The sequence below is a fragment of the Mucor velutinosus genome (assembly GCF_035048745.1).
Source record: "Mucor velutinosus strain NIH1002 chromosome Unknown tig00001542, whole genome shotgun sequence".
NCBI classification, from domain to species: domain Eukaryota; kingdom Fungi; phylum Mucoromycota; class Mucoromycetes; order Mucorales; family Mucoraceae; genus Mucor; species Mucor velutinosus.
In genome coordinates this window covers 1,551,595-1,578,026 of record NW_027041924.1, presented here as the reverse complement: position 1 = coordinate 1,578,026, position 26,432 = coordinate 1,551,595, and the positions used below count along the sequence as shown (strand labels likewise).

General features: G+C 39.8%; 12 protein-coding genes across 12 annotated transcripts; 6 read left to right on the top strand and 6 right to left on the bottom strand.

Annotated features, from left to right (window-relative positions):
- Window positions 1-761: 761 nt before the first annotated feature.
- Window positions 762-1,537, bottom strand: ATC70_005196 (uncharacterized protein; the record flags this gene model as incomplete). The annotated part of the gene is made up of 2 exons (XM_064824493.1): window positions 762-1,315; window positions 1,372-1,537. The coding sequence occupies 2 exons, from the start codon at window positions 1,535-1,537 to the stop codon at window positions 762-764; spliced, it is 720 nt and encodes a 239-aa protein (XP_064677429.1).
- A 308-nt stretch (window positions 1,538-1,845) lies between these two features.
- Window positions 1,846-2,295, top strand: FRP1 (ferric-chelate reductase Frp1; the record flags this gene model as incomplete). The annotated part of the gene is made up of 3 exons (XM_064824492.1): window positions 1,846-1,893; window positions 1,952-2,091; window positions 2,148-2,295. The coding sequence occupies 3 exons, from the start codon at window positions 1,846-1,848 to the stop codon at window positions 2,293-2,295; spliced, it is 336 nt and encodes a 111-aa protein (XP_064677428.1).
- Window positions 2,296-4,239: 1,944 nt separating this feature from the next.
- ATC70_005194 (uncharacterized protein) lies at window positions 4,240-5,753 on the bottom strand (the record flags this gene model as incomplete). The annotated part of the gene is made up of 5 exons (XM_064824491.1): window positions 4,240-4,399; window positions 4,473-4,784; window positions 4,847-4,985; window positions 5,090-5,538; window positions 5,596-5,753. The coding sequence occupies 5 exons, from the start codon at window positions 5,751-5,753 to the stop codon at window positions 4,240-4,242; spliced, it is 1,218 nt and encodes a 405-aa protein (XP_064677427.1).
- A 1,843-nt stretch (window positions 5,754-7,596) lies between these two features.
- ATC70_005193 (uncharacterized protein) lies at window positions 7,597-9,877 on the top strand (the record flags this gene model as incomplete). The annotated part of the gene is made up of 3 exons (XM_064824490.1): window positions 7,597-8,160; window positions 8,219-9,610; window positions 9,683-9,877. 3 exons carry the CDS (start codon window positions 7,597-7,599, stop codon window positions 9,875-9,877), a joined length of 2,151 nt encoding a protein of 716 aa, XP_064677426.1.
- Window positions 9,878-10,301: 424 nt separating this feature from the next.
- ATC70_005192 (uncharacterized protein) lies at window positions 10,302-11,307 on the top strand (the record flags this gene model as incomplete). The annotated part of the gene is made up of 2 exons (XM_064824489.1): window positions 10,302-10,392; window positions 10,463-11,307. 2 exons carry the CDS (start codon window positions 10,302-10,304, stop codon window positions 11,305-11,307), a joined length of 936 nt encoding a protein of 311 aa, XP_064677425.1.
- Window positions 11,308-11,571: 264 nt separating this feature from the next.
- Window positions 11,572-13,179, bottom strand: ATC70_005191 (uncharacterized protein; the record flags this gene model as incomplete). Its single annotated transcript, XM_064824488.1, has 7 exons — window positions 11,572-12,008; window positions 12,068-12,457; window positions 12,520-12,637; window positions 12,700-12,722; window positions 12,812-12,888; window positions 12,976-13,093; window positions 13,158-13,179. 7 exons carry the CDS (start codon window positions 13,177-13,179, stop codon window positions 11,572-11,574), a joined length of 1,185 nt encoding a protein of 394 aa, XP_064677424.1.
- A 1,556-nt stretch (window positions 13,180-14,735) lies between these two features.
- Window positions 14,736-15,511, bottom strand: ATC70_005190 (uncharacterized protein; the record flags this gene model as incomplete). Its single annotated transcript, XM_064824487.1, has 3 exons — window positions 14,736-15,183; window positions 15,242-15,365; window positions 15,424-15,511. 3 exons carry the CDS (start codon window positions 15,509-15,511, stop codon window positions 14,736-14,738), a joined length of 660 nt encoding a protein of 219 aa, XP_064677423.1.
- A 1,528-nt stretch (window positions 15,512-17,039) lies between these two features.
- Window positions 17,040-17,321, top strand: ATC70_005189 (uncharacterized protein; the record flags this gene model as incomplete). The annotated part of the gene is made up of 1 exon (XM_064824486.1): window positions 17,040-17,321. One exon carries the CDS (start codon window positions 17,040-17,042, stop codon window positions 17,319-17,321), a length of 282 nt encoding a protein of 93 aa, XP_064677422.1.
- A 192-nt stretch (window positions 17,322-17,513) lies between these two features.
- Window positions 17,514-18,454, bottom strand: ATC70_005188 (uncharacterized protein; the record flags this gene model as incomplete). Its single annotated transcript, XM_064824485.1, has 4 exons — window positions 17,514-17,982; window positions 18,033-18,263; window positions 18,320-18,357; window positions 18,422-18,454. 4 exons carry the CDS (start codon window positions 18,452-18,454, stop codon window positions 17,514-17,516), a joined length of 771 nt encoding a protein of 256 aa, XP_064677421.1.
- A 182-nt stretch (window positions 18,455-18,636) lies between these two features.
- On the bottom strand, window positions 18,637-19,933 carry zuo1 (Zuotin; the record flags this gene model as incomplete). The annotated part of the gene is made up of 3 exons (XM_064824484.1): window positions 18,637-18,809; window positions 18,862-19,686; window positions 19,741-19,933. The coding sequence occupies 3 exons, from the start codon at window positions 19,931-19,933 to the stop codon at window positions 18,637-18,639; spliced, it is 1,191 nt and encodes a 396-aa protein (XP_064677420.1).
- Window positions 19,934-23,370: 3,437 nt separating this feature from the next.
- On the top strand, window positions 23,371-24,113 carry ATC70_005186 (Ion_trans domain-containing protein; the record flags this gene model as incomplete). The annotated part of the gene is made up of 3 exons (XM_064824483.1): window positions 23,371-23,534; window positions 23,607-23,714; window positions 23,777-24,113. 3 exons carry the CDS (start codon window positions 23,371-23,373, stop codon window positions 24,111-24,113), a joined length of 609 nt encoding a protein of 202 aa, XP_064677419.1.
- A 211-nt stretch (window positions 24,114-24,324) lies between these two features.
- On the top strand, window positions 24,325-26,401 carry dpp4_2 (Dipeptidyl peptidase 4; the record flags this gene model as incomplete). The annotated part of the gene is made up of 4 exons (XM_064824482.1): window positions 24,325-24,409; window positions 24,466-24,689; window positions 24,753-25,090; window positions 25,171-26,401. 4 exons carry the CDS (start codon window positions 24,325-24,327, stop codon window positions 26,399-26,401), a joined length of 1,878 nt encoding a protein of 625 aa, XP_064677418.1.
- Window positions 26,402-26,432: the final 31 nt, after the last annotated feature.

Here is a 26,432-nt window from a genome sequence, read left to right as displayed (position 1 = left end):
ATTGAGTAGTGTCTTTCCCTACTAACAAGTAGCTTGAAGATAGTATACTAACAACAATTGAAAAAAAACAAGCAAATGTCGCACAAGGAAGAAAGGTAAAATGCCACTATATTCTAATTGCACGTTTGTCCGTTTAGCATGTAGTCTATTTATGTAGTCTCTTGCAACAATTTCAAGTAACGGATCAACTATCTTCTTGATTGCGTTCAAACTGTTATACGGAATTGTTTATGATTTTTCGTTCCTATATCAAAAGTTCATTAAAGGGACCATCGTTGAAAGCTCTCACAGATTATGTGGCACTCGTTGGCTCATACAAACACTCAGCCGCTCGTTTGTTTCTAATGTACCAACGCAAGCAGCTTATGGCATAATTGAACCTGATGTCAATAGAATCCAATAAAGGTATTAGCCAAAGCTGTGATATATATATATATATATATATATATATATATATGGTCAAGTAGACATTTTATCGTCATATTATGTAGGCTTTTTGTTGTCATCATTGAATATATCACACTTGACGACAAGCTCTCCTTACAATCTGTAAGACTTTTGTTTAATTGCATGATGTCTCAGTGCATATTCAGTTTCTTGTACATAACTTGACACAATGCTTTCCTGCTGTTACGACATATTTTGGAGTAACTCTATCGAATTGAAAGTTGCCATGGTTGCAAGTACGCAAATAAACAAACCTAAAAGGTAATATGAAACCCAATCTCTACATGCAATACCAAAGAATTGGTCCTTATTTATTATAATAATACAGCGCTTTCAATGATTTCGTTGAAATAATCTCTTCTACTGGAAGCACTAGTTTTGACTACTTTACTGCACTGATTTCTAGCAAAACCACCCCATTTCATACGCAAATCACTTGATAAGCCATCATGGGCATAGCTCAAATACTGTACTTGATCATCATTTTTTAATGGAACCATCTCCATCACAAGCTCATAGTGAGAATCTCTTCCATCTTGTTGGTATACAATCTTTGATTTTGTCACCTTTCCCTGAATGCCCCCGAGGCTACCAGTCTTCAAACTACTATGCCACTTCTTTTTTGATTTATCATAGCCAAATGTACCGAACTCAATATTCACAGAGTCAAGCGAAGCTAGATCCAACTTGTTGGCATTGCTCTTGCTAATACGGCTTGTTAAAATCAGTTTGGGGCTTGATTCGCTATAAGAGATGCCAGACAAAATGGCTGGGACTTTGGAAGGGATCCAATTGTTCTGGGCAAGATGTTCGATAGATATGTCTGCACTCATATCAAGTTCTGGGCTATTCATGCTATAAATGTAGCCTGGTAAACTAGTGAATACACAAAGCCTTTGCATAGGTTAGCGTATGGTAACTCACCAAATTGCAAATGTGTTTTCAAATTGGGCCTCAATGCTTGCACAATGTCTAATTCCTGATGAATGGGATTTGCACATTCAAAGTTAAAAATACGAACACTTGAGTATATGGAGCTACAGTGGATAGATGCAACAAAGGATAACAAAAGCGATTTTATCAAGAACATGATAAATTTATGTTATGATTGATTAAAGAAAAAACGAGCGAATCTGATGAAATCAATGGGATTGACGACTTTATATGTTTGTTATCATCTGCATATTCGCTATGGGATTCCAATGTCAACTGAATCCCATTACTCCGAAGCAGCGTTTCTTCCCTCGAATGAAGTGTTAAAATGTGTGACTCGATTGATTCATTGGCAAGAAGGGCTTGGGACCCAGGGAAGAGAGCTCATATCTGTCAGGGATAAGGTTATTTTCCACTTTTTTTTTTTTTTTTTTTTTTTTTTTTCAAGATTCAACTCATTGCAACATGCCTTTCTACGAATTAGTTTGTATAGCTCGCCACAATATTGTCGAAGTAAGTAGGTACTGCTATTCAACTAGAACATTCAATTTACCAGATACCTCTTGTTTAGAGCAACTTGAAAGATCTTTTAAAGACTTCAGCAAAGCAAGTGATCAATCGTGGTGGTGTTGTTAGAGGGTTCGATAACTGGGGAGATATGAAGATTCCCCACAGAATCAAGAGACATCAGGAATACTTTACTGATGGAAGGTGAGTCTAAACACAATTGTGGTTTGGATAAACAATATGTTGATTCAAGGGTTTAGATATTGGGCTATGCACTTTGATGCCAACCCCCTCATCATCCAAGAACTTGGAAAGAAGCTTGCTGTTGACACTCGTGTATTGCGCCATACATTCATCAAACTTGGTGATAAACTGGAAACAGTTGTTGCTAGACCCGACAAAACATAGATTGACTGTAACCGAAAAGAAATGGAGAAGAAACTATTACAAACTACCACAACTCGTCAAAGAAATTGCATTTCTGTTTGTTTCATCTGTAAATAAAGAGTAAGAGAGCTCGCTCCAAGAGAAGGAAATGGATTTTGTATCAATGCTGTACGATTGTGTACTTGATAGCTGTCATTTGGGATGATTTGGATGAATCTAGGGCTGGGGATTTGCTCGTTTAGTATATGGGATCTAGGGTCATTATACCAATGCTAACAATGCCACTATGCTGCCAAGCTCAACCTCCAAAATAAAGACTTTTACTATGGAATACGGGCTTTTCGACACTTCAGTGGAAACCAACTTGCACAGCGGCAGCTCGCGCTACCGATTGCCCTTGCGTATTTTATCAAAATACTATTACTTTCATGTTAACTCTCTATTTGCACATGAAGACCCTTCATATTATCTTTGGATCTGATTCTTATGTGATGCTCTACATCCATATACACCTAGCTACTTTATATACAGGCAAGTAGCATACTGGCATTTCCCCTTTTTAGTCTTCAGTGTCCCTGATACAGCAAAACCTCAGTGCATTTGAACTGCGTTTTCTTGTGTTCAAGGCCGTTTTAGATGGTGAGAATAGCACCAAACGATTGCACTCATCTAGTAGTTACTTATTGCGACCATTGCTCAACTTTTTAGGGACCAAAAAAACATGGCCAAAATTCGACCAAAAGTCATGAGGTATCCTCTCATGGTTTTCATCGAAAATCAAACAATCGCATTTTTGACCTTAACAATGAAGACTTTTACTATAGTATATCTTGAATCAAAATGTTTCTATCAATCTAACGTAACTCCTGAAATCATCTTTGTGGAACTTTGATATGTGAAATTTCGACATTTTGGCCAGAAACCTCTTTTCATATTTTCGTAAATTATTCAATGAGTTTATTCAGAACATCTATCTTACTTGGTACCATTGGATGCGCCTTGAAAAGCACTCCAAGAAAGCTTAATGAGGCATAGGATGATTAGCGTATTTTACATAGTCGAATTTTAATATAATCAAGTCGATTGTAAACGAAATATGTCCAATCTGGAGTAAATGACCCTGGGCGGAGATTTATATAGTTTTGGCATCGGCGGCCGGCTGGTGGTGGTGGTGACAAAAGCAATGCCCATGAAAGCAACCTACATGTTTTTGAAGCCAACAAGAATGAAAGAGCGAGTTGAAAGCTATTATAACCTTCTTTTGTACATTTTTTATATTTGCTAAATCACAAATTTACTACCTTATGATACCAAGACTAATGCCAGTTTGTAATTGAGCTTCCATCTGATGCGACCAACCGGGATTTGCTTTGATTGATTAAAGTAGCCTACTCGACATGAATTCATTATGCAATAGAACCAAAAGTATAGCAGAAATTGCAGTGCATTACAGAAACTGTTGATATCCACCTCACATCCGAGAAATTCAACCCGCACTCCAGTAAGCTTGTTTGAACACACAACAGCACCGGAGAATGCGTGAAGAGATTCCAGAGGTGTGAAACGTAATTGTTCCACCACACACTAATAAATTGCTAGATCTTTATCCTACTCATAAGACGTAATCTCAAATGGCTTGACTCAGAGCTTGCCCCATAACATCTTTGTTTCATGCGTTTAGATTAGACTTGTTGTATAAAATACGTGTTCAATCGCAATTAGTTGTGCTACCTCAAAGTTCATGCTACACAAGATGCTTGTTCGCAAATGTCAAAAATTTCCACATGCAATGTCATGGAACGCACGGCAATTTTGAAATACTTTCGAGCTTTATTTCTTGCTACATATATAATACAGATTACTAAAAAAAAAGGCGCCATAGGCAAGCGTACATACAATGCTACTGGATACAAAGAAAAAAAAAACACGATTACCAGGAATCTTGCAAGCGGGATGGCTATGATGTTACTCTATATTCTTCTTGGGAATGACCAAGCATCTTATGCCGAGAAAATCGCAGAAGCTATTAATTACCACGAGAGCCCATCTTGTGTACGCAATTAAAGCAAATCCGAAATAGCTTAATAAGAAAATATACTCTGATTCAGGGGTAAAAATAGGTTTTCTGCAAAAAAAAAAAAAAAAAAAAAAAGTTTAGATGAATCTTTTCATGATATCATGACAAACAATATACTCACATAGATGGGAATACAACTGGTATATTTGTCAACGTAGCTCCAACAATCAATGGAATCAACAACACGGTGAATTTGGGAAACTTTGATTTTGTCAAATGGGCCAAAATCACTTTTGTTGCCATTCTTCCAAACACAATACCTGTTGTAATTGCAAACAAGATAAAATGACGATGTGTCAAGATGGTTGAATAGGGAGACATGACCCATAGGTAAAGGCTGGCAATGTAGGTTGCAATTGGCATATTTTGGAGGGCCATAGTTCTAATAAATGGCTTGTTCTTCTGCTTGCAAGCTTTGTACATGGCATAGAAGCTATGACATCCAGTTAATTGCTTTGCAGATCAATGGTATGCGGCCACATGATTACTTCTTACCAGACGGGGGCATGTGTAAGTAAGAACAAGGAGCCTATCCACCAAATGACTGCATGTGATACCGGCATCTCAGCTATGTTGTTAGGAAGCCATGAGACTTGTAAGGCCTCTTTCATAGACATCATCCACATCTCCGGACCTACACAATCATGGAATATTACATTTCAGTCAGATCATCACCCCCCCCCCCCCTCACCCCCTCTCCCACACACATTCTCGTGTGCCGTTTCTGTAATACGTTACCATAAATGCCTGAAAGAATGAAAATAACACAGGACAGAATAACACCTTCCGTTGGAGCATTGATATAGCCCAAATAGAGTACGCCTGTGTGATATTCTTCAGCCGTTGAAAGGTAAAAGCCCAGCATGGCAATACCGTACAATACCACACTTGCCTTTGAATGGCCCAACCCCACAGCGGTTGCTTGCAAGACAGCCGCAAACGAGCAATTGATAGCATCGCACCCATGATCAAACAATTCACCCAGGGGACTCGATGTGCCCGTCCTTCTTGCTTGCTTGCCATCCACATTATCGAATGTGGAGTATAACCATAGTCCAATTGCAAAACTAAAGTAGATCCAATTGGGCCCTGCCTCTTCGCCTATCCCCATATCCGGAGCGAATATAATTGCGAAGGCGACATTAACTATCATGAACAGCAATCCGGTCAATGTAATCAAATTGGGCCTATACATTACAGTCAATGGAATGACTATGGTCAATTGATTTGGCCGAAATACTTACGCCATGCTCATTGGAAAGAACTGCACACACCAGTTCCAGTAATAACTAAGACAATATTTTGAAATGAGTGAGCGATCCACGGCACCGTACTTGTATAAATGAAGAGCATTTAGCTGTTGCTTGCTAAGAAACTCGGATCTCCACAGTGATTCAAACATTTTGTGGATTTTACAAGAGAAAAAAAGGGACCGAATTGAAAATGGCAAAAAAGTTAGATTCATAAAAGAAGAAAAAAAAAAAAAAAAAAAAAAAAAAAAAAAAGAGGCTGCATGTGTGTGTGTGTATGTGTGGGGTTTACTATGTAGCAGAAGGGGCAATTCAATCTGCCGATCAGGGTATTCATGATAATGTATATAGATTTTTGTTTATGATCTAAAGGGTTACACATAGTCCCCAACAACCAGTCTATTCTTCACATGGCAATGATCCAAGGCGAATGTGACTCGAAGGAAAGGGAGTAGATCAAGATGATGTGGGCACTATATCAGATGGATTCGTGTTTTAGCTAAAGGGTTCCCCCCTGAGAATTTCACAAAGTTTCAACGTTTTCATTGCATTGAATAAGCCGCTCGCCGCTTTTTGGCGACCATAAACATATCATCAACAGCAAATGTCGTATACACAAAGTCCTAGTATCTTTACGAGCATCTTGTGCTATTGAAGGGCAGTATATATATATATATATATATATATAGCAAGGTGACAGAGATACCTCATAGTAAAAATCACAAGGCTTCCGGATGTGCATCCTGCCTGTGACAAAGCAATCAATTGTCAACCTTATGTTGTGGCAGGCCTAGACACACCGGCGTTTATTTCGTGTAAATGAGAGAGCTCACTCATCAAGATTTGTTAATAATCTCTGTGGACATGGCCTTTAAAATGAAAAGAACCCCTTTTCAATAAACAGTGGTGCCAAACACACCGGATTACGATGAGAATGATTAGATATTAAAGCTACAGAAATGTGCTCATCGGACCGCTCAGCCATGGCTGTGTTGATCTTGGCCTGCTTTGCAGCTGCTCTTGATGGGATCAAATAAAATAAGCCGACATGAGCATTGGCACTAGGGGCTGTTTGTACTCTTGCATGATACGTTGCGCTTCCCGCCTATCTGCATGATCTATGAAAAAAAAAAAAAAAAAGAAAACTCATCTTCCATGTTGCTTATGAAATGCTGGCAATACATTCATGGCGTTCACATCATGACATTGCATCATCATTCCTTTTGAATGACATTTACTGCGAGATATATAGCAGCATGTTCTGATTCGACACAAATGTCTTTTAAATGTGGAAGCATGAATCTTGTTTTCCTCAAATCAGAAGCTCATCACAGCATGCACGATCGAAAATCTACTGAACTTGTAACGATTGAGTTCAATAGGCGCATGTATTCATCATCCATCACGATCAGTTTAACACTTCAAGGGAGTCGAAAACAAGGTTTCAATTTGACCAAACCCGGTTTTGCCTCGGGTTTAAGTTTTCCGTGCAAAACCCTTTCAACCCAAGCACCATTGAGTGGAGGATGATGTGCACAGCAGTATTGGCGTTTACAGTGATGGGAGAGGCTGATTGAAACTCCACCTTGGTTCCATTCTACTTATCCTCCAACACCTCTTTGGAATTTACACAAAATTGACTCATTTTCCCAACATCCTTCTTTTTTTTCCCTCCCTTCTTGGCCAGAAAAAAATAGATCCTCCCTTTTTCCTTTCCTATTTCTCTTTCTTTCTCTTAGCTTCTCTTTTTGGTTGTCGTTTTATACAACATTTCCTCTGTGTTGAACAGGAGGATTGTAAAAAAAAAAAAAAAAAAAAGAAGTAAACAGAAAAAAAAAAACCCAACTAGGTAACATTAGAAAAGAACGAAGAAAATAGAAATAAAAAAAAAAAGCCAAGCATTTGTTTATTAATATCTTCTTTCTCTTCTCTCTTCTTTTTCTCTCCAAACAGCTGTACTCGTATCCAGTCATTGTGGCATGCATATCTGATAAAATGTACAACCAACATCATCATCAGCAACAACAACAGCAGCATCAGCATCAGCATCAACAACACATTCATCATCATCAGCAACAGCAACATCATTATCAGCTGATGGATACATCGAATAACAATGCAAATACATTCCCAAATGATACGATTCCATATCTACCACCGCCACCACCACCAACGAGCACAGCTTATACGAATAATCGAAATTCCCATTTACCGCCGCCCCCTCCTCCTCCGCATCATCAATTGCAGCAGCAAATATACCATCATTCGCAACAGCAGCAACCAATACAGCAAGGATATGCCGTTGTACTACCCGAACCAGTGCCTAGCGCCACGGATGCTCAGCCAACACCACCGTTATCGATCCCTCAGCTGGCGGATTTTGCATCTACGATGGTTTATCTGATGTGGCATGCCAGAAGACCGTCAGTGATGGCGCTTCATGATTTATCTAAACTCATACAAGCTACACATACAGATGATCATAATCCGGGACATTCAAGAGAGACAGCCAACATTGCCAATCGTACAAGTACTGCATTCAAAAAGTTTTGCAAGCAGGTAAGTGTGTAGGGATGCTTTTTTTTTTGAGCTATGGGCTAAGAACCCTTCTATGCAGATCTTACAAGCGACACAACTGTCTGAATCAGTCATCTTATTATCGCTGAAATACATCGCCATGCTGCTGCAGAACAATCCTAGCATACAAGGAGCAGACGGATCAGAGTACAGATTATTCACGGTGGCATTGATGTTGGGCAACAAGTTTCTGGATGACAACACCTTCACTAACAAGACATGGTCTGAAGTATCGGGCATGAAGGTGACCGATCTCAATATCATGGAGTTGGAGTTTCTGGATGTGTTGAGATTCAAATTATTTATAAGAAAGGACGAGTTTGAGAGATGGAAATCTGCCCTGCTGCTGTTTAGAAGCCAAATTCAAAATGCAGATGAAGCACAGAAACAAGAGCATCAACAGCAATTGTTGGAGGAGACTTTCAAAGGCATTGTACTACCTAGTATGCAACAACAGCAACAACAGCAACAGCAGCAGCAACAACAACAGCAACAGTACCAATTCCTGCTCATGTTGTCTAAAGCACAACTGCCCCAATATCCTACGCAACCATTAAATAGACCACTCACTAGAGTTCCGCTTCGTATACCACTGCAGCCTGTTTGGAGAAACTCTCAACTTCAACAGCAACAGCAACAACAACAACAACAACAACAACAACAACAACAACAACAACAACAACAGCAACAACAACAGCAACAACCACCACCTCAACATCAACAAACACAACAAGTGCCCATGTATGAAGGCCAGCAGCATGTTGTCAGTAGGCCTTATGCTACATCGAGCATGACATCGAATCCCAACAGTATCATCATGTCAAATCAGCAAGTGCCATCTATGAACAGTAGCAATGCACCAGCTGACTACTACACTAATTATAACCAGGTAGCATCGACCGCTGTTTCTACAATGATGGATGCCCCTGTGTATCAGTCTACAGCCTATCCCAATAGCACTAGCAGCACCAATAATACAAACTATAGACAATCTGCTTCGATTGTTGGCTACAATACGCAACCAGCATCATCCTCATCATCAGTGTCATCCATCACGAATATCGTTGGATCGAGGTTATCTGGTATCAATCTGACATCACAGGCACAAGATTTCAGAACTACACCTTATCAGTCTAATAACAGTGGTAATACACCCTATTACAAATTAACACCTACATCAAATACTGCAGCAGCCACAGCCAATGCCTCATCAGCAACGGCAGTAGCAGACTATTACAGCAATAGCAATGCCTCAACTCAGCAGCAGCAGCAGCAGCAGCAGCCTCAAATGAGACAACGCACATCATTCTATGGCGAACTGCCTCAACAACAGCAACAACAGCCTCTATCTGCAGATTATTCTTCGTATGACATGTCTGGATCACAGCACACCAGTGGCTATCCACGAGTGCAGGCAGCAGGTTATCCACAGGTAATGCTCACTGTCTGTGTAAGTGTGTGATGATGATGTATACCTAACATTCCCTTCCCCCCCATCTTGTAGCAGCAACCTACTATAAACACTACTCCTTCCTCTTCCTCCTCCGCTTATAGACCGCCTATTCAACTGCAATTGCAACCGCAACAACATCATCACCACGCACAACAACAGCCACAGCAGCAACACATGAAATACAATGGCCCTGTACCAGAGGATCCACTCACAGCCGCAGATTCATATAGGAGCCATTTGAATTAAGTTGGGATTTTGTATGTACATAGTTGATAGAAGAAGAGCAGCCCACAAAAAAACACGTGTATAAAGTGCTTCATATGATGGCTAATTTATCTTCTGATGTATGGGCCCATTAAAAAGGAGAATTTTGTTAAAAATAAACTTTCTTTTTGTATAAGATCACGCGAACAATTTGAATATCAAATAAACAACAAGGGGAATATTTGTGTGTGTAGACAGGAAGATCATATGGAGGGCAGCAGCAAGAGAGCAGGCAGACGGGCAGACAGAAAGTTGTCAGCAGACTCACCTGGTCTTTTTCTTTTTTTTTTCCCTTATATTTTATCTCTCTTTCCCCTACTCTCTCTCTCTCTCTCTCTCTCTTTCTTTCTTCTTCTTTACCCTTCCTTTGTCCTTTTCATTCCATCCAAATACGCAATTGAAGAATATGGCACATCAATCGCAGCAATGCTCATTTTTATCCGTCTCTTGCAGCAATTTGGATTCCTCTGAAAATCAATTGGCAACAATGTGGGGCGGTAAATAATTCATGCATGAAATGAAAGCAATCTATCCATATAAACTAACGTTGCCCCTCCCTACTCGAAGCTTTTGCAAAGTGCAAGCCATTTATTGAAAATGGCACAAGACTAGAAAACATGTCCTGGAGACTATGGCAATATCAAAGACAACCCACCAATTATATTGACAACACGACTATCAAACGATTCATTACATCTGTTCTATTGTCACCTGTTAGTGTTCATGACGCATATTCACACGAGGTTGCACAACATACTCAAAAATGCTACACACCCACGACAACGACCACTATGGCGCCTGCTGAACTTGAGTCAGCTACTTCCTCTTTTATCGTGGTGGATGACAAGGCCAAGGCTGATGACATGCCAGCAAAAGAGCAGCAAGATGAACAGCACGGCGACGACGACGACGACGACAACGACGACACATATGAAGACGATGAATACGAAGACGATGAAGACTACTATCTTAGCGACGATTTATATGACGATGAGGATGACGATCTCTATGAGGATGACCATGTCGATAATGTAAAAGCAAACCCATCTCAAATCAAAGAAGAAAGCCAATTCAATCATGACTTTAAAAAGATGCAGCCAAGACCCACTACACCACGTAGGTCGCTCTTATCTGATCTACTGGGCAGAGTCTCCTCTCCACCCTCGCTGCTGTCCAATTCAACATGCTCATTCACAACAAACAATTCATTGACTGAAGATGAATCATCGTCAGCATCCTCATCTTCATCAGCATCTACATCATCATCTACCACCACCAACAACACTACAACTAAATATACTACTAACCATCCATCCAAAATTGCATTAAATACACAACATCATCCATTTACAAATAATACAACAAATGACCTATCTGAAATAAGATGGCGGGAGTCATTTCATGGTTGGTGAAAAAAAAAAAAAAAAAAAAAAAAAAAAAAAAAAAAAAAAAAAAACTAGGGTTTTGCTTTTTTTTCACACATAAAAAAATTATAATAAAATCATCTGAAATTACACAAAGAATGGACAGCAGGCATAAAGAGAGAGGCACATTACCCAGTTTTCTTTTGCTCGGATTTAACTTTTATAGTAAGAGAAATGTGCGTGTGTGTGTGTGTGTGTGTGTGTGCTTCCTTGATTTATCGTTTCATAACAAGCAATGTCTCTTTCCACCATTTACCATCCCTGCCAACCTTCTAAGCTAGCCTCGAATAATTCATCTTCTCCGCCCTCAACCACCTGACAGATGGGTGTAAATGCAGAGCGTCCTGGACATTCTTTCACATACTTTTGGGCATATTCGAGCCCATGTCTGCGTTCTTTGCGGCTGGCCTTGTGTCCAATCCATGTGTACACTTGATGTCCAACATCAAATACAAATACATCATTTGTATCAAACATGTCCTTGGAAATGGTGCCTTCAGCCACAACCTCAAATTTCAAGTGACCCATACCAAATGGTCCAGAACTGCTAAGGCGCAATAGTTTCTTGTTGCCATCCACCTGCTCGCCTTCTTCTTCATCTTCAGTCTCCTCCTCGTCATCATCAGCTATCGTGCCATTAGAGCCCAATGCCTCATAGAAATCACGTTCACCACTGCCAGATCCTTGCTCTGTTATTCAAGTAGGTTGTGTTGATAATAAATCCACAACAAAGTAAGATGTTACTTACCAACAATGACCATTTCTCCCTTTCCATTACGCTCAGAGATCAATTGAGAGATAAATTCAGCCGCCTTGGCTCTTTCAATACCATTTGCATTCTCTCCCTGCCATTGGTAGACGATATCTCCTGTATCAAGCACAAATACAGCTGTCGAGCGCAAACTTTCATGGCTCAATGCTACTTCAGAGATGACAACTGCATTTCTAGTACGAGAACCTTCCAATTGCTTGGGCTTGTGGATACGCAATAATCTGGTATGAAGCTCTTCTTCCTCTACATGATTGAAACCGCTGTCGAAACCACCTTGAAGATAGGTAATGGCTCTAAAGTAGCTGGAAAAAAGACGAGATTCTCTCTTTTGAACCTCACGATGCTGAACAGCAAAAGTGTCCAAGACTAGCAAGTTACATAATGAATACCTGGCATCTCGCTCCAAATGTGTATTTACCAAAACTTACAGTCATCTAGTTCTACTGTTTTATAAGCAGCTGTGCCTGCTTCATCTTGAGTCGTTTCTAAACCGAGCCAGAAATGGATGTTGTGGATCAATCCGTCGGTATTCTCCTTCTTGGTAGACTAAACACATGATATTTAACAAAATCATTCTCCCGACCAGTGTCCACATGCGTATATTTTACCTTGAGAACGATATAACTATCGCCTAGAGTCGTCATCAAAAAAAAAAAAAAAAAAAAAAAAAAGTTAAATCATGTCGGTCTTGTATCCTAATTTGTAAAAATACTTGTGTACCTTGATAAAATTGGCCGTATTGGCTCTTTGGAACAGTGGTCAAGCTGAAATTTTGCACGCGCCAGATCCACATACCACTACGAACGATGCAATTGTTAGCATCAAGGTCATTTGTTTATTTGTATATATATATATATATATATATATATATACAGGTTACATACACTTCATGGCCGATAGGGGAACCTTCATAGTTCCAGGCTGTCTCAAGAGCTCCTTCAGTCTTGCGATGTTCCCTTTCGAGTTCGGACCCAAAGTTGGCCAGGTTGGTTTCGTCGAGTTCTACAGCAAAGTGGGTCAATATATGGCTTTTTTTTTATCGGTTTCTTCCCGAAATAGAACTTACTCCAAGATGAATTCTTGAGCATGTTGAAAGTATTTGAAAAAAAAAAAGGTAAAGAAGCTTGGCTAAATGAAATTAAGCTTTTCTTTTATAGTTGCCATTATTTTGGAACGGAGCAACTCATTCCATCATTGGGTTACACTGCTCCTACATTTCTTTTGTTGCATATAGTAACATCATGGAAGAGCTGTAATGAGTACAGTTCCGTTTTACCAACAGAGACGGTGGGTTGTATACAGTGTCATCGGCTTTTGTGACAATAATGACAAGCTTTGTTGATCGAGTATGATTTACGTTCGCAAAATGCTTCATGAATATCCAGTACCAAACATACATCTGTCTGCATGCATTTTGCCTTTTGAGCGCACAAGACAAGAGTAAGCTATTTCTTGGCTCGCAACAATGTTTAATAGCTACAAAGAGAAAACAAAAAAAGGGGGCTCATCGTATTTGATCATTCACGTCAGATTACATTGCTCTCTGAAAGAATAATTCTTTTGCTGATTTATACCGTTCTTCATCTTTGGCCTTTTGCTACTCTCCATAACTAAGTTGATAATTATAAGCCTGGCTCTTTAGTAATATTCCCCGTCTGCATTAACGGGATAGTTCATATACAACAGGCTTATAGGATACTCCCGTTACCTCTTACTACTGGAATATATATAATGTTTTTTTTTTCGTGGTTGAAGCTCTTTTAGACTGCCGGAATTGCATCAAACAACTGCTCTGATCTAGCACTTGCTAACTGACCCCATTGCTCAACTTTTTTTTTTTTTTTGAACCTTGAAAACATGGCCAAAAACCATAGGGATACCTCTTGGTTTTCATCAAAAATCAAACAACCGTGTTTTTTTTTACCCTAAAAACGAAGACTTTTACTATAGCATACACTGAATCAAAATGTTTTTCTCAATCCAAAGCAGCCCGTGAAACTTTGTTGGTGACACTTTTATATGTAAAATCTCGACATTTTGGCCATAAACGTCTTTTTGTATTTTCTAACCTTACTCAATAAGCTTGTTCAAAACACTTATCATAATTAGCGCCATTAAATGCGCCTTAAGGAACACTCCAAGAACGCATTAGAAAGTATAGCGTGATTATTACACTTTGTATAGTCGAATCTGTTAAAATACTTTAAATCTGTCCAGAAAATGCAAAAAAAACAACAAATAAGAACATGCCGTATATTGAACTTTGAAATATGTTAGCGTATATTGATACCTAAAAACAATGGGTGTTTGTAAGCCGTCCTCATACATTTGTCTTAATATATATTATCGCACCTGCCGTTTAATTATAGTCCTGCTACTATAGTTTATGCAGAACAAGTAATAAAAATCTTTAAACTGTAGAGTTAATTTGAAGGAAAGTGTGAAAATAACAAAGTTTGGCCTGGACTACCATCGAAATATTTGCAAACTTGATTTTCCTACGTATTAAGGCTTGAAATATGTCTGGGAAGTATGATAAATAGCTGTAAAAGTGTAACTTGATTTCAAGTTTGGCACAATACTAAAGAGTAAAGACCAGATAACGCATGCTTGTTTTATTTTACACACTTTACTCTAATGACATCTAATTTACATCGTCATATTGAATTTGCAAGTCTTCTATAGCTTTATACAATCTTTCTGTCAGCCTCACACGAGTCTCTTCTCTTGTCAACTTCCCTTGTCTCCACTCGGCAAGAATATCAGCATACTCTACTGGATCACCAAACACCAGTGTGATGGGCTTATTCAAATGAACAAGCTTGGTACCATACAGTGGTTTTGCCAAATGCATTCCCTTGTGCCAGATGGGGATGACAAGAGGCTCATGATCCATGTCCATCAGGATACGACCGACACCCCATTTGAATCGAATCATCTTGTTCACTTGTACTACCTTTGCCTCTGGATAAATATGGATCCAACCTCCTTTGTTGACGAGATCAATCGCAAAATCGACACCTGGTTGATATATGCCTGCACCTCGAATGGTGGGTATCGTTTGTCCAAACACAAAGAAATAAGATTTGAAGCTGCCATAGACAACATGTTGAGCCGTTTAGCAACAGAATAAACATCATGGACACTTACATGGACGTATAACAGATGTCTGCAGCTCCTAATACCCATCGCATTTTGTGAATTGAGAATAATGTCTTGAGAGGTAATACACCCCATAGAAACGGGTCGTCCAGTACAGACTCGTGGTTCGATACTAAAACATGCTGGTTATTAATAGCTTCTCACTGTGCTGCGATGGCTTCTTTATTTACCTGTGATGATTCCCCTTTCTCTATGCGGATCGTCTATAATGCTCTGAAACTTGTCTAATCCATACACTTTTGTTTGGCTCAGGTTCATAAAGCCTTTCGCCAGTAGACCAGCTGTTCCTATCACGGCTGTGCTGCATATATTCCATATGAAACCATCGTGTTCAGGGTGGGGTAAAATGAATCTTTTCAAGATGGGTTTAGGTATGCTTTCCCAAACAAAAGGAGGAGGTATGTATGGTACAACCGGCGGCGGATTTGTGCGAGGTTTATAATACAAATAGGTAGCTCCAAAAGCTAAGGACGACGCTACCCCTAATTTTGTTTTTGTCAATCTAAATATATGATTTCTAGTCATTGCATTACTATCCTTGACTTATTCGGAGTAAGCAAATAGACCATGATGAAAAAGAAAATGAAGGGGGCCCATTTAATTCGTAAAAAAAAAAAAAAAAAAAAAAAAAAATACAATTATGGCTGACGATCATTGGCTGGCTGAACATGATGCCAAAAGCTACAAATCATTTCTAGCTGACTGATTGATTTGAAACGAAGAGGTTGATACGATGCAAGACCTCCTTCTGTCAACTAATTTGCCACAGCGTGCTCCCCCTTATAGCGAGCTCGGGAGACAATTTGATAAATGTAATAGATTAAATGCATATAGCAACAGTAAGAAAAAAAAAAAAAGTAACAGGAGACTCTAAGGGGTGAACACATAGCATCGTGGAAAGATGAGCCAATTCAATCTATCTGATATAAGTATAATTGAGCAATCTATATATATATCTACAATCCTTGAATAGCACAGCAATGGTCATCTTAGAAAGCGTAACAGGCATCGTTTTCAATCATTGCATTAGACCTGTTTCACTACATTGGAAGGCTTCTAAATATACAATCGTACACTATGCTATGATGTGGTACCATCCTGTTTATTATAGAATGCAGAAGAGCAAGATGTCAAATTGTAGAATAGATTGAATGTTGATCCTCCTTAATAGCGGCTATTTTGACCAATCATTATATGTCTTCTCCCTAAAATCTTGTTAATTCAGCTTTTTACGTTGAAATTATGCTGTATCACGTCAATGCCAGGGGCAATCTTTATTTTTGGTATGAGAGGCAGAATTGTTTTCTGTTGATTTTACAGTGGTTACTACAGAAGGGCCAGAGAGCAATATATCACCATGCCAGATCAAAGCGTATATGCATGCTTGTAAAGTGCCTAGGTGCGTGAATTTGGAATCCCATTGAAAGAGAGAAAACGTTCATCATGAGAGATGAGTCAATCATCTCAAGCTATTTTTAACCATACGTATATTCTTGTCTTTAGGAGAGAGCGAGGTAAAAAAAAAAGACAAAGAATACAGCACCGCTACAAGAAGGGGGCAACTCTAGGAGAAAGCGAGGGGCAAATTGCCTGAGCGAAACGTGCGTCTCGTTGAATATGAAAAGAAGGAGAAGAAGGGATCAAGACGGTGCTTTCAAAAAAAAAACATATAAAAAGAGACAGAAATTGAATCAAATGCTTCTTTTCATCATCAACACAAAGCCTTCTCATCAAGCTTCCTACTCCTCTTTACTCTCTTATCAATCCAGTCCACTGAAAAAAAAAAATGAAGTTCTCTACCATCCTCGCTATTACTTTCCTCGTTGCTGCTGTTTCTGCTGCTCCTCACTCTCGCAAGCATCATGGAGGTGATAACAACTCTAACCATGAAAACAACTCCAACCATGAAGACAACTCCAACAGTGGTAACAAGAAGATTGACCAATCCATTGGTAGCGTTGGTTCTACTTCCAATGGCGGTTTGCTGAGTGGTTTGTTGGGCGGTGCCAATGTTCTCGGCAAGAGTACCACTACCAACAATGTTGGTCAAACTGCCAACATCAACTAAATGTATAACAACAGCAGGCAAAGAATCACTGGTGCTGTATTATCTCCCCTCTTGCATGTATCATCCTTACACCAGTTTCTTATTGAATTCAACATTGGTTCCTTATGAACCAAGTAGTTTTTATTGTACCAAGTTTCAATCAAATAAACCATCATCTTTTATAAGAAAAAACCCCCCCCCCCCCAGCCATCGTTATTGTCCTCCAAATCGAGCTAATCTTCTTCTTCTGATTTCATCCATGTCATCCTTGACAGAAGGTTTATTGCTCTCCATACTTGCTTGGATCGCTCTTGCAAGTACCGTTTCTTCATCTTCTGCTGGTTGCTCTGTGGCAAGGGATGATGACGATGCTAAAGAGTATCCTTGTCCTGAAAATGGAATCACATCAGGCAAAGGCTTGCCTTCCACTTTACCCTCTCCTTGAGGTTTCAAAAATGCCTTTGCTTTTCTGTCTCCTTCAGATTGCGGTAGTGCACCATTGACAGCAAAGATGGAATACCCTTCGCACTCAATCTGATGCAGCATCAATGCTAGGTAATCCTCTCCCAAGTAGGTAGGTGCTGGTTGTGTGGAGTCCAAGTTGTACCAGCGATAAGTTTCAGAGAATTTGCGTAGGGTAAACCAATGATTTCGTAGATTGCAAATGTAGGCGGTTTGCTGTCTAAATAAAGTTGCTCAATGATACTGTATATTGTTGCTCATTTGACCTACGTAGGCGTCTTTCTAGCTTCGTCCATCTCTTTTGATCTCCAAGGTACCAACTCTAAATTCCAAATCTCGAGTGCTTTTTGAAGTACCTGAATTGAGAAATACCCAGAATCATCGTAATTTTGACTTTCGCTGCCACTCTTTCTGCCGCCTACAAGTTGCTCTTGCTTGTCAAGGTTCTGGCCAATCTCTGCCAGATCCACAGCAGTAAAGTAGTTGCCTTGCAGTAACACACTACCCACCTATGCATAAGTGATTGAACAAGTTTGATAGCCATGTGTCCCTCTTACTTTAATGCGTGCTGTGCGCACAAATTATCTTGTTGTTGCTAGAGCCGATCACATTCTTGTTAGGTACATGCAACTTTATCCATGCGACAAACCGCTCCGTACCTTCTCAAAATAGATAAAAGGAACAAGATCCATTGTTGTGTTTTTTTTATTTATAAAATATAAAGGAGAGAAAGAAGAAGAAGAAGAAGAAGAAGAAAAAAAAAAAGAAAGACAAAAGGGCAACCACGTAATGCGAGGATCCTTTATGATGGAAAATTAGAAAAAAAAAAAAAAAAACATGCGCTGGTTTAAAATACAAGAGATGAGAATGGAAATTATTGATTGACTTGTTGGAGTACAGCATGATAATTCTCGGAATTACGCTTCAAGATATCCATGACAGGTCCTAACAATCTGGTAAATGCCTTCTTGCCAAGTGTAGCACACTTGAGACGACCACGAGCAATCACAGTGGCAGCACGAGGCTCATCATTCAAAAGAGCAAGTTCTATGCACGGATCAATATGTGTTTGTCACTTGATATCACTTGAAAAACTTACCACCAAAATAATCGCCCTTCTTGCCCACCATCACTTCTTGCTGAGTACCATCAGGCAGTTTTTTGTAAAAAGTGGCTTCGCCGCTTTCGATCAGGTAAAAGTTATCTCCAGAGTCGCCCTCGTTGATCACAATTTCCTTGTCGTTAAAGTTAACGGATTCCAGAGCATCGGCAATCTTGTGGCGTTCATAAATCTCCAAGGACTTGAAAATAGGAACTTCCTCCAAGAATCGCTCATACATACGTCTCTTACGCGCAGTGTTTTCCATTAGAATGGAACGGAAAGTGACACGATCCAATGCATACAGGACGCAATCGGTAACAGCAATGATGGAGGCAGCACGGGGAGCATTGTACATCAAGGCCAGTTCACCAAAGCTACCACCAGGGCCGTAGGAAGTTACCTTTTTTCCATTGATGAAACAGTCTAAATTGCCGGATTCGACAATGTAAAAGTAGTCGCCAACAGCGCCCTGTTCGATAACATGTGTATTGACAGGCTCTCTCTTCTCCACCATTGCATTGACGACATCTGTGTATTGTTCTTCATCCAAATTCTTGAACAAAAAGTTGTTGACAATAGCATTGCGAATGCGGGCACGTTGGTCATCGCTTTTTGGGATCACAACCTTGACAAAATCTTCTTGGTTGTGAGAGGGTTGCATCGATTCAGCGCTCACAGAGGTGCGGCGACCTCGACTGGGAGGTGGGACGGATAAGGATGGCATATCATCGGAAATTGTGTCTCGCTCTTCGTCGTCATGCATGTCTTCGTCAAGAGATGGGTGGAAATCGGGGCCCAGGCTTTGATGCTGTTGACTTGTAGCTGCAGCAGCAATATTCAGCTCTTGTCATTTACAGCACATGTATCCAAACTTACCAAGAGGGTGTTGGTCATATTGGCGAGATTCAGCGCGTTCGTCCTCCAATTTCTTCAAGAAAAAGGTGGTACAAAACTGCAATAGATCTTCAGGCTGATGTTCAACTACTTGCCTGTTTAGCTCACTGATCAGCATGTTGTATTCCTCATTGTCCACTTGGGCAAAAGGATGAATATCTTGTGGGTGTGACATGTTGTAAAATATGAAAATACGAAAGAAAAAAGAAAAAGAGAAAAAAAAAAAAAAAAAAAAATACCAAACTCAGTTGACCTCATTTTTTTTAAAGTTTCTGTTCTGCGCATTGTCGGTTTAACGTGGTATATATCATGGGCTATTTTGCAGAAGGAGTGCATACGTCAATTTTAGGTCCAAGGTTCTTTTTTTTTTTTTTTTTTTTTTTTTTTGGTTGTACGGGTAAAATGCGCTTTATGCTATTTGACGTTGGTCAATAGCAGTGGCATTTTGCAGCTATAATACGGCCATGTCTGCGTTTATTCATGCTGTGCAAGTAAAAGAAAAAAAAAAAGAGGGACGATAACCCCTGCTATACGATGTGGAGTAATTTTGGTATTATATCATAGCCAGTATATGAAATTAACACTATCTCATCCTTCTGCCTGAGGACAACTCTACAATCAACTGTACAAGCAAAGAAGGCGCTTTGTGATACATACATTCATTCTTTTCTGTTCTTTTTGAGGCATTCAATGCACAAAACTCATTCTCTCCGACAAAATGACGTTTTTGCAGTCTATAGTAGCATTAAAGACTGCTTAGAGCGTAACCTTTGTGTAATGGTTTGATTGTCTTTTTAAGTCTAATGGAAGAGGATCTGAGTAAAAGAGATGTGCATCAAATCAGAGGTTCAAAACCAAGGCATACATGCAGCAATGGCTCATTAACAGGATGAGGTGATTTTTACTAAACCTGAGCTCCCTTTCACTATCATGTATGATCCGCCATTAGATCAAGCCGCCCTCGAAATGCCTGAAAGCTGGGCATGAATTAATATTATACTGTACGCTTGGAGAATAAGTCGGATCACTTTAATTGTATGACCCCAGGTACCTCTCAAACATTGTTGTGTCAAGCACCCTAGGAAGGGGGGGGTTGTAAAACCAAATTTTGAAAGAAAGCATCGTAGATACTCGAACAAAGTCTCATCCTGTAGAGCAAGCACAGAGGAGCAAAATTCAACTAATAAAAAAAAATATAGTAGGTTGAGTTGACAGATGAACAGATAATAGCGTTCTTTTTTTAAAATGGGCTGCTTTACACTCTCCTCGCTCTCATTACTTGACAACCAATATAGCGACTGAAAGTCCGTTTATATCCCTAGCAACCTCTGAAAATGGGCATATACTCGTTCTAATAGGAAGGCTTTAGCATCCGCATAGAGCTTGGAAAAGCTGTTCCCCCTTTTTCGAAAAGTGCGCAACAAACTTTTGACCCTTTGCCAAACCATAACGAAGCAAGATATAATCAAGCGGTTTTAAATGCAACATTTCCAGATATTTGATCTATCAATCTATCACTCGTAATCGCTTGTAATTAGCAGGTTTCAACATGCTCTATTCAAAAATCTTTGCTCAATACTGGCTTTCTTCGAGAATCATCCGTCTCTTAACGACAGTGACACACAACCTGGACATCTTCAGCTGAATATTTGGCTGTAACAGCATGCTCTGAATCTAGATGAATGCATACAATGCCTTTAGGCCATTGTATCACAACAAAAAAAAAAACCGTCTATTGACAAGCAAATGTATGAAATATAACCAAGTTTGGCAGCTTTCAAGCCTTCATATTTCAACATGCAGAGCTCTCTAAGCCGTTAGAATGACGCCAAACAATTGTACATGAGTAGCATTAACTTCCTGACACCTTTGCTCAACCTTTTGGGGACCCAAAAAATAGGGCCAGAAATTGACCAAAAACCATGAGGGGTATATACCTCATGGCTTTCATCGAAAATCAAACAATCACATTTTTTTTTTACCTTGAAAATGAAGACTTTTACTATGGTATGTATTACATCAAAATGTTTCTCTCGATCCAAAGCAACCTCTGAAACTACTTTTTTGAGGCCCCCCTATGCAAAATTTTGATATTTTCGCCAAAAACCTAATCTCATATTCTACTGAATTGCTCAATGATTTCAGTCAAAATACCCATTACAATTAACACCATTGGAAGCGCCTTGAAAAGTACTCCAAGGTTGTAATAGGAAGCACGGGCAAATTATTACAGTTTATATAGTCGAATCCTACAAAATAGTCTGAAGAAGTCGAAAAAGAACAAAATGTGGCCAATCTTGAGCAGGAGAAAATAAACGTAGTTTAAATGTATCTGGCAGCAACGGGCGGCGCTGTTGGCTGACCAAAGTGCTTTTCAGATGATGACAATGATGATTAGGATGCTGATTGAATGATGATCGTAGATTTGAAAGGACTATCGTTTGGACTGAATACTTTCTTTTTCTTTTATTGAAAATTTTCATATTTGACAACGCTGGTCAGCCTAGCTTACCATCAAAGTACATGTAATCGCAACTTCCTATTCATGACTTGCAGCATTTCAACACAGCATGTAGGCAGCATGTGTTTCATCGGTTTGTTCAAAAGAGACTTTTTCTACTGGCTGAAACACTGCTATGGTATGTGAAGAGAGTACCTTTAAACTTTGTATCAGAATACTCATTGCGAATGATAAGTACAATCTCGTTGACACTTGGCAAATTCTGAGTGCGCCCATCCTCATCAACAATTAGCTTCCCGTCTCATTTAAGGGTTGAGTCGAATGTAAGCATCATCGTTGGTATGATTTCAGGCCTGTCATTCTTTTTCCTTACTCAGGATCTCATAAGCATGTTTTGAGCCTTGTCCTCTGTTCGATGTTTCAAGGTCTATATTCCGCTGATTGACCTCGACGATACTTTCTCCATAATATTCGAGTAAGCTATATGACGAAACAAAGCATATCCGATTACTGGGAAGCTGGGAAGACCCAGTAGACGACAGCTTGAACAAACTTGTACAGATGGCATATTCTAAGCTAGAAATCACACGCACCTTGATCTGAAAGACCTAATACAGTAGAACAAAGCAAGCTATCACACTTTATTTTAAGCTCTCCGATGATGTTTATAGCACAATGTGTACAGGAAGACATCATGTATATGCAATAGCAGTGCTTTAAAATATCCTCCTATTCACCATGGATGAACAAGCTCCCATAGTTTGAAAGAGAATACGTAACAAACAATAAATGTTTCCGAATGCAATAGCAAAAGCCTATATTTAACACATGGAAGAAGGAAATTCAAGGGGGGGGGGAAATGAGGTACAGCAATACCAGAGTAGCAGCAGCAGCAGCAGCAGCAATGTCGTTCTTGTTGTAAGTAGGATTAAGGAGAGACATGGAGAAGAGAAAACAATAATACGTGATGGAAAGGAAAAGATGTATTGGACCCTTTTACTATACTTTTAACTATGTCCATTTGTTTGCTATCGATCCAAGTAAACCGTATATATATATAACCTATTCGGCCTCTCTTGAGATCGCTCTGGTTTGATTGCTACTACTTCTTCTTCTCATAGCTCAATGTATCTTATACCCTCTTTACAGCCATGAAGAAAAAACTCCCAAGAATCTCTAGGGCCAAATTTGAAAACATTGCCTACCTAACATTAAATGTGGTCAACATGGTTACTTATCTGATGGTGTTTGCTGCTTCGATCACTAAAGCGAAACAAGGGAGACTTGCTGAAATTATTGAAGCCATCTATTGCACGCAAGTAATTTCATGTTGTATACACTGCATTTCATGCTATAACATGGCATATTAATACGCACATGTATATAGGTTGATGTGTTGTTTACTAATCCTGCATGAGTTCACATCGCCTGCATGGATACAAAACTACTTTGGGTTTCTAACTGTGCATCGAGGTAAGGGCATGCTGATGTTATTGTGAGTAGTGTATATACATATCATGCCGCGTTTGTTGTCATTAGGCTAACGGAATGCTATAGTCTTGGTTGTATAGTGATGTGCGAAATTGCATTCAACATTATCGTTGCCATCATTGCATTTACCATTGGATTTGCTTATTTCATCCTCTCACTGATACCCACATTACCACCGCCCAACAGCTTCTGGATACACTGGCAAAATCATCGAGATTTCTGGGCTGAAGGTTTAGATTTGACGGTTCCTAAAATACACACAACAACGCTTATTGATAACGATGGCCACTTGCTGCATCCTTGTGCTTGGCATCCATCATCGTCCAAAATCACGTCTGCCAACTCCACCATGTACTATCAGCAGCGACAAGAAGATCCTCAACTCCTTGGTGCATATTACTAAATTCAAATAAATAAAGAGGACAAGCCCATATCGTGACACATTGGGCTGTAGTGTGTGCGTGTGTGTGTGTGCGTATTGTACCTGCTTGAATGGTGAGATTCAAATGGATTGAAATTCCCTTTACCATCTATTTATAAACCCTTTTTTTTTTGTTCTCTTTTATTTCTCTCTCTCTCTCTTTTTTTCTTTTCATACACAACAAGTGGTGGAAATGAGAGCTCGATCCAAGACGAACAAAGTCATTGACATTGCACTTTCAGAGGAAAAGTTTTACTTTCCTGGGGAGACCATCAAAGGTTGGCAGAGAATCGACATTCTGAGCTGCCATGTTATATTAACAATATGAAAAAAGGCTCTGTCATAGTGAAACCAAAAAGCTCCATCAAGGCAAACCCTATTATTGTTAAATTTTCAGGTGCCATTTTCATATCAGTCAAAGACAAAGAAGTGATCCCACTATTTCAAACCAGTAAATCACTACCAATTAATGACGGAAAATCCAAAGTATTGGAAGCAAAGACGTATAGCTTTCCCTTTGAATTCGTCGTGCCTGATAATTTACCCAGTGCCATGGATGTAAGTTTGGTCTGTTATCTCTCAGCAAATGGATTCTTTACTAATACGCGCTCATCTACACAGTTTGGAAAGAACAAGATTGCAAAGATTTACTACAAATTAACAGCCATTTTGGATCGACCCATGATGCCGGAAAGCCTCTGTCCAAAGATTGAATATCCTGTGCTTGTGCTGGAGTATGTGGATGTCACAAAGGATAACTTTACCAGACCACTTGAAAAGCAAAAGCAAGTGGTAACATCGCAGATCAAATGCCATACCAAGCTAAGTGTACCGAGAACAGGTTTTACAAGAGGAGAGACGATTCCTGTGAACATTGTTGTGAATACATTTCAGACGTTTGTGAAAAAGGAAGCATTGGTAGTCGATTTGGTGCGTAAAGTCAAGATATCCACAGCAAAGTAAGCAGCTTGCAGTGAGAGTGAGAGAGAGAGAAAGGGCGTGGTTGTTTAATCTCTCTCTTTTCCCCCCCTCCCCATAGAAATACACTGGATGAAGAACATATTCTCAAATCAAACAAATTTGATTTGAACATCATTGGACCCTACAACTTTTCACAATCCATCACCAGTCAGTTGTTAATCAGACCCACGCCACCAACGATTCGATACAAGGATAAAGTGATGCGTATTCATTACAAGATTCGCGCACAGGTGTTCACAGACCAAAAGAAAACACCCACTTGCGTGATAGAATTACCGTTGGTTATTGGTACATGGCCTCGTGCTGATGTGCCCATTGATGACGATGACGATGAAGACATAATACAAAATATGGGTGAAATGATGATTAGCGATGAGATTGACGACGACGACGAGCAATTAGGCGAGACGGAGGACGATGCTTGGATCAAGCAGCAAGAGGAATTGGAGTTTAGGAGACACTCCACGTTCAACAACGCTGGTGCTACACATGGTGGCCAAGTGAGAAGATCAGGCTCAAACGGGTCACTTGGATCCATGTCGTCTTGGATGTCTCAATCCACCATGGATCGTCGTATCTCTGCAGGCACAAGCCCAACCACTACAACGACAATGACATCTGCTACCAGCGGCAGCAGTAGTCATCACAGCATGATACCCGTCGACAACCATCAACGCAATACCCTTCCTCCTGTTGGTGGATTCAAAATGTCTAATGGCTACTTGAATAGATCGACATCCACACCAGATTTATTGTCAAACCCTCCGCCTCCACCTCCTCAACAAAGTCGACCCAGAGTCATTGATCCCACCTTACGCTCCTCTTACTACGAGCCAGCAACGCCTCCACCTTCTTCAGAGAACACTGTGGGCCATCGATCCAGTAAATCCATGCACACGATCCACCCTTCCTTTTTGAACTTTACATCATCGCAATTACCTCCACCACAACAAGCGTCTCCCACGCAGCACCGCCGCTTAGCATCGGATGAATTTTCTAGCTATAATTACAATCAGGTTACTCAGAATGAACCACAAGTACCTAATCACACTCTAACGTTTTTATCGTCTTCTGTGGTTACTCCAACAACGACGCCACCTCGAATTGTTACACAACAGCAGCATCAGCAGCCCTACGAGTCGAATAATGCAAGTTCACTGGATGAAACTTCTGAATCAGACTCTGATTTTGATGAAGACGACCTGTTTGCCATTATTGAAAAGAAAAAGAAAAAGGAAGAAAAGGAGCTGAGAAAGAGACAAAGGTCAATTTACACATTGACAGAGTAAAAAAAAAAGAGAAAAAAAAATAATCAAACTT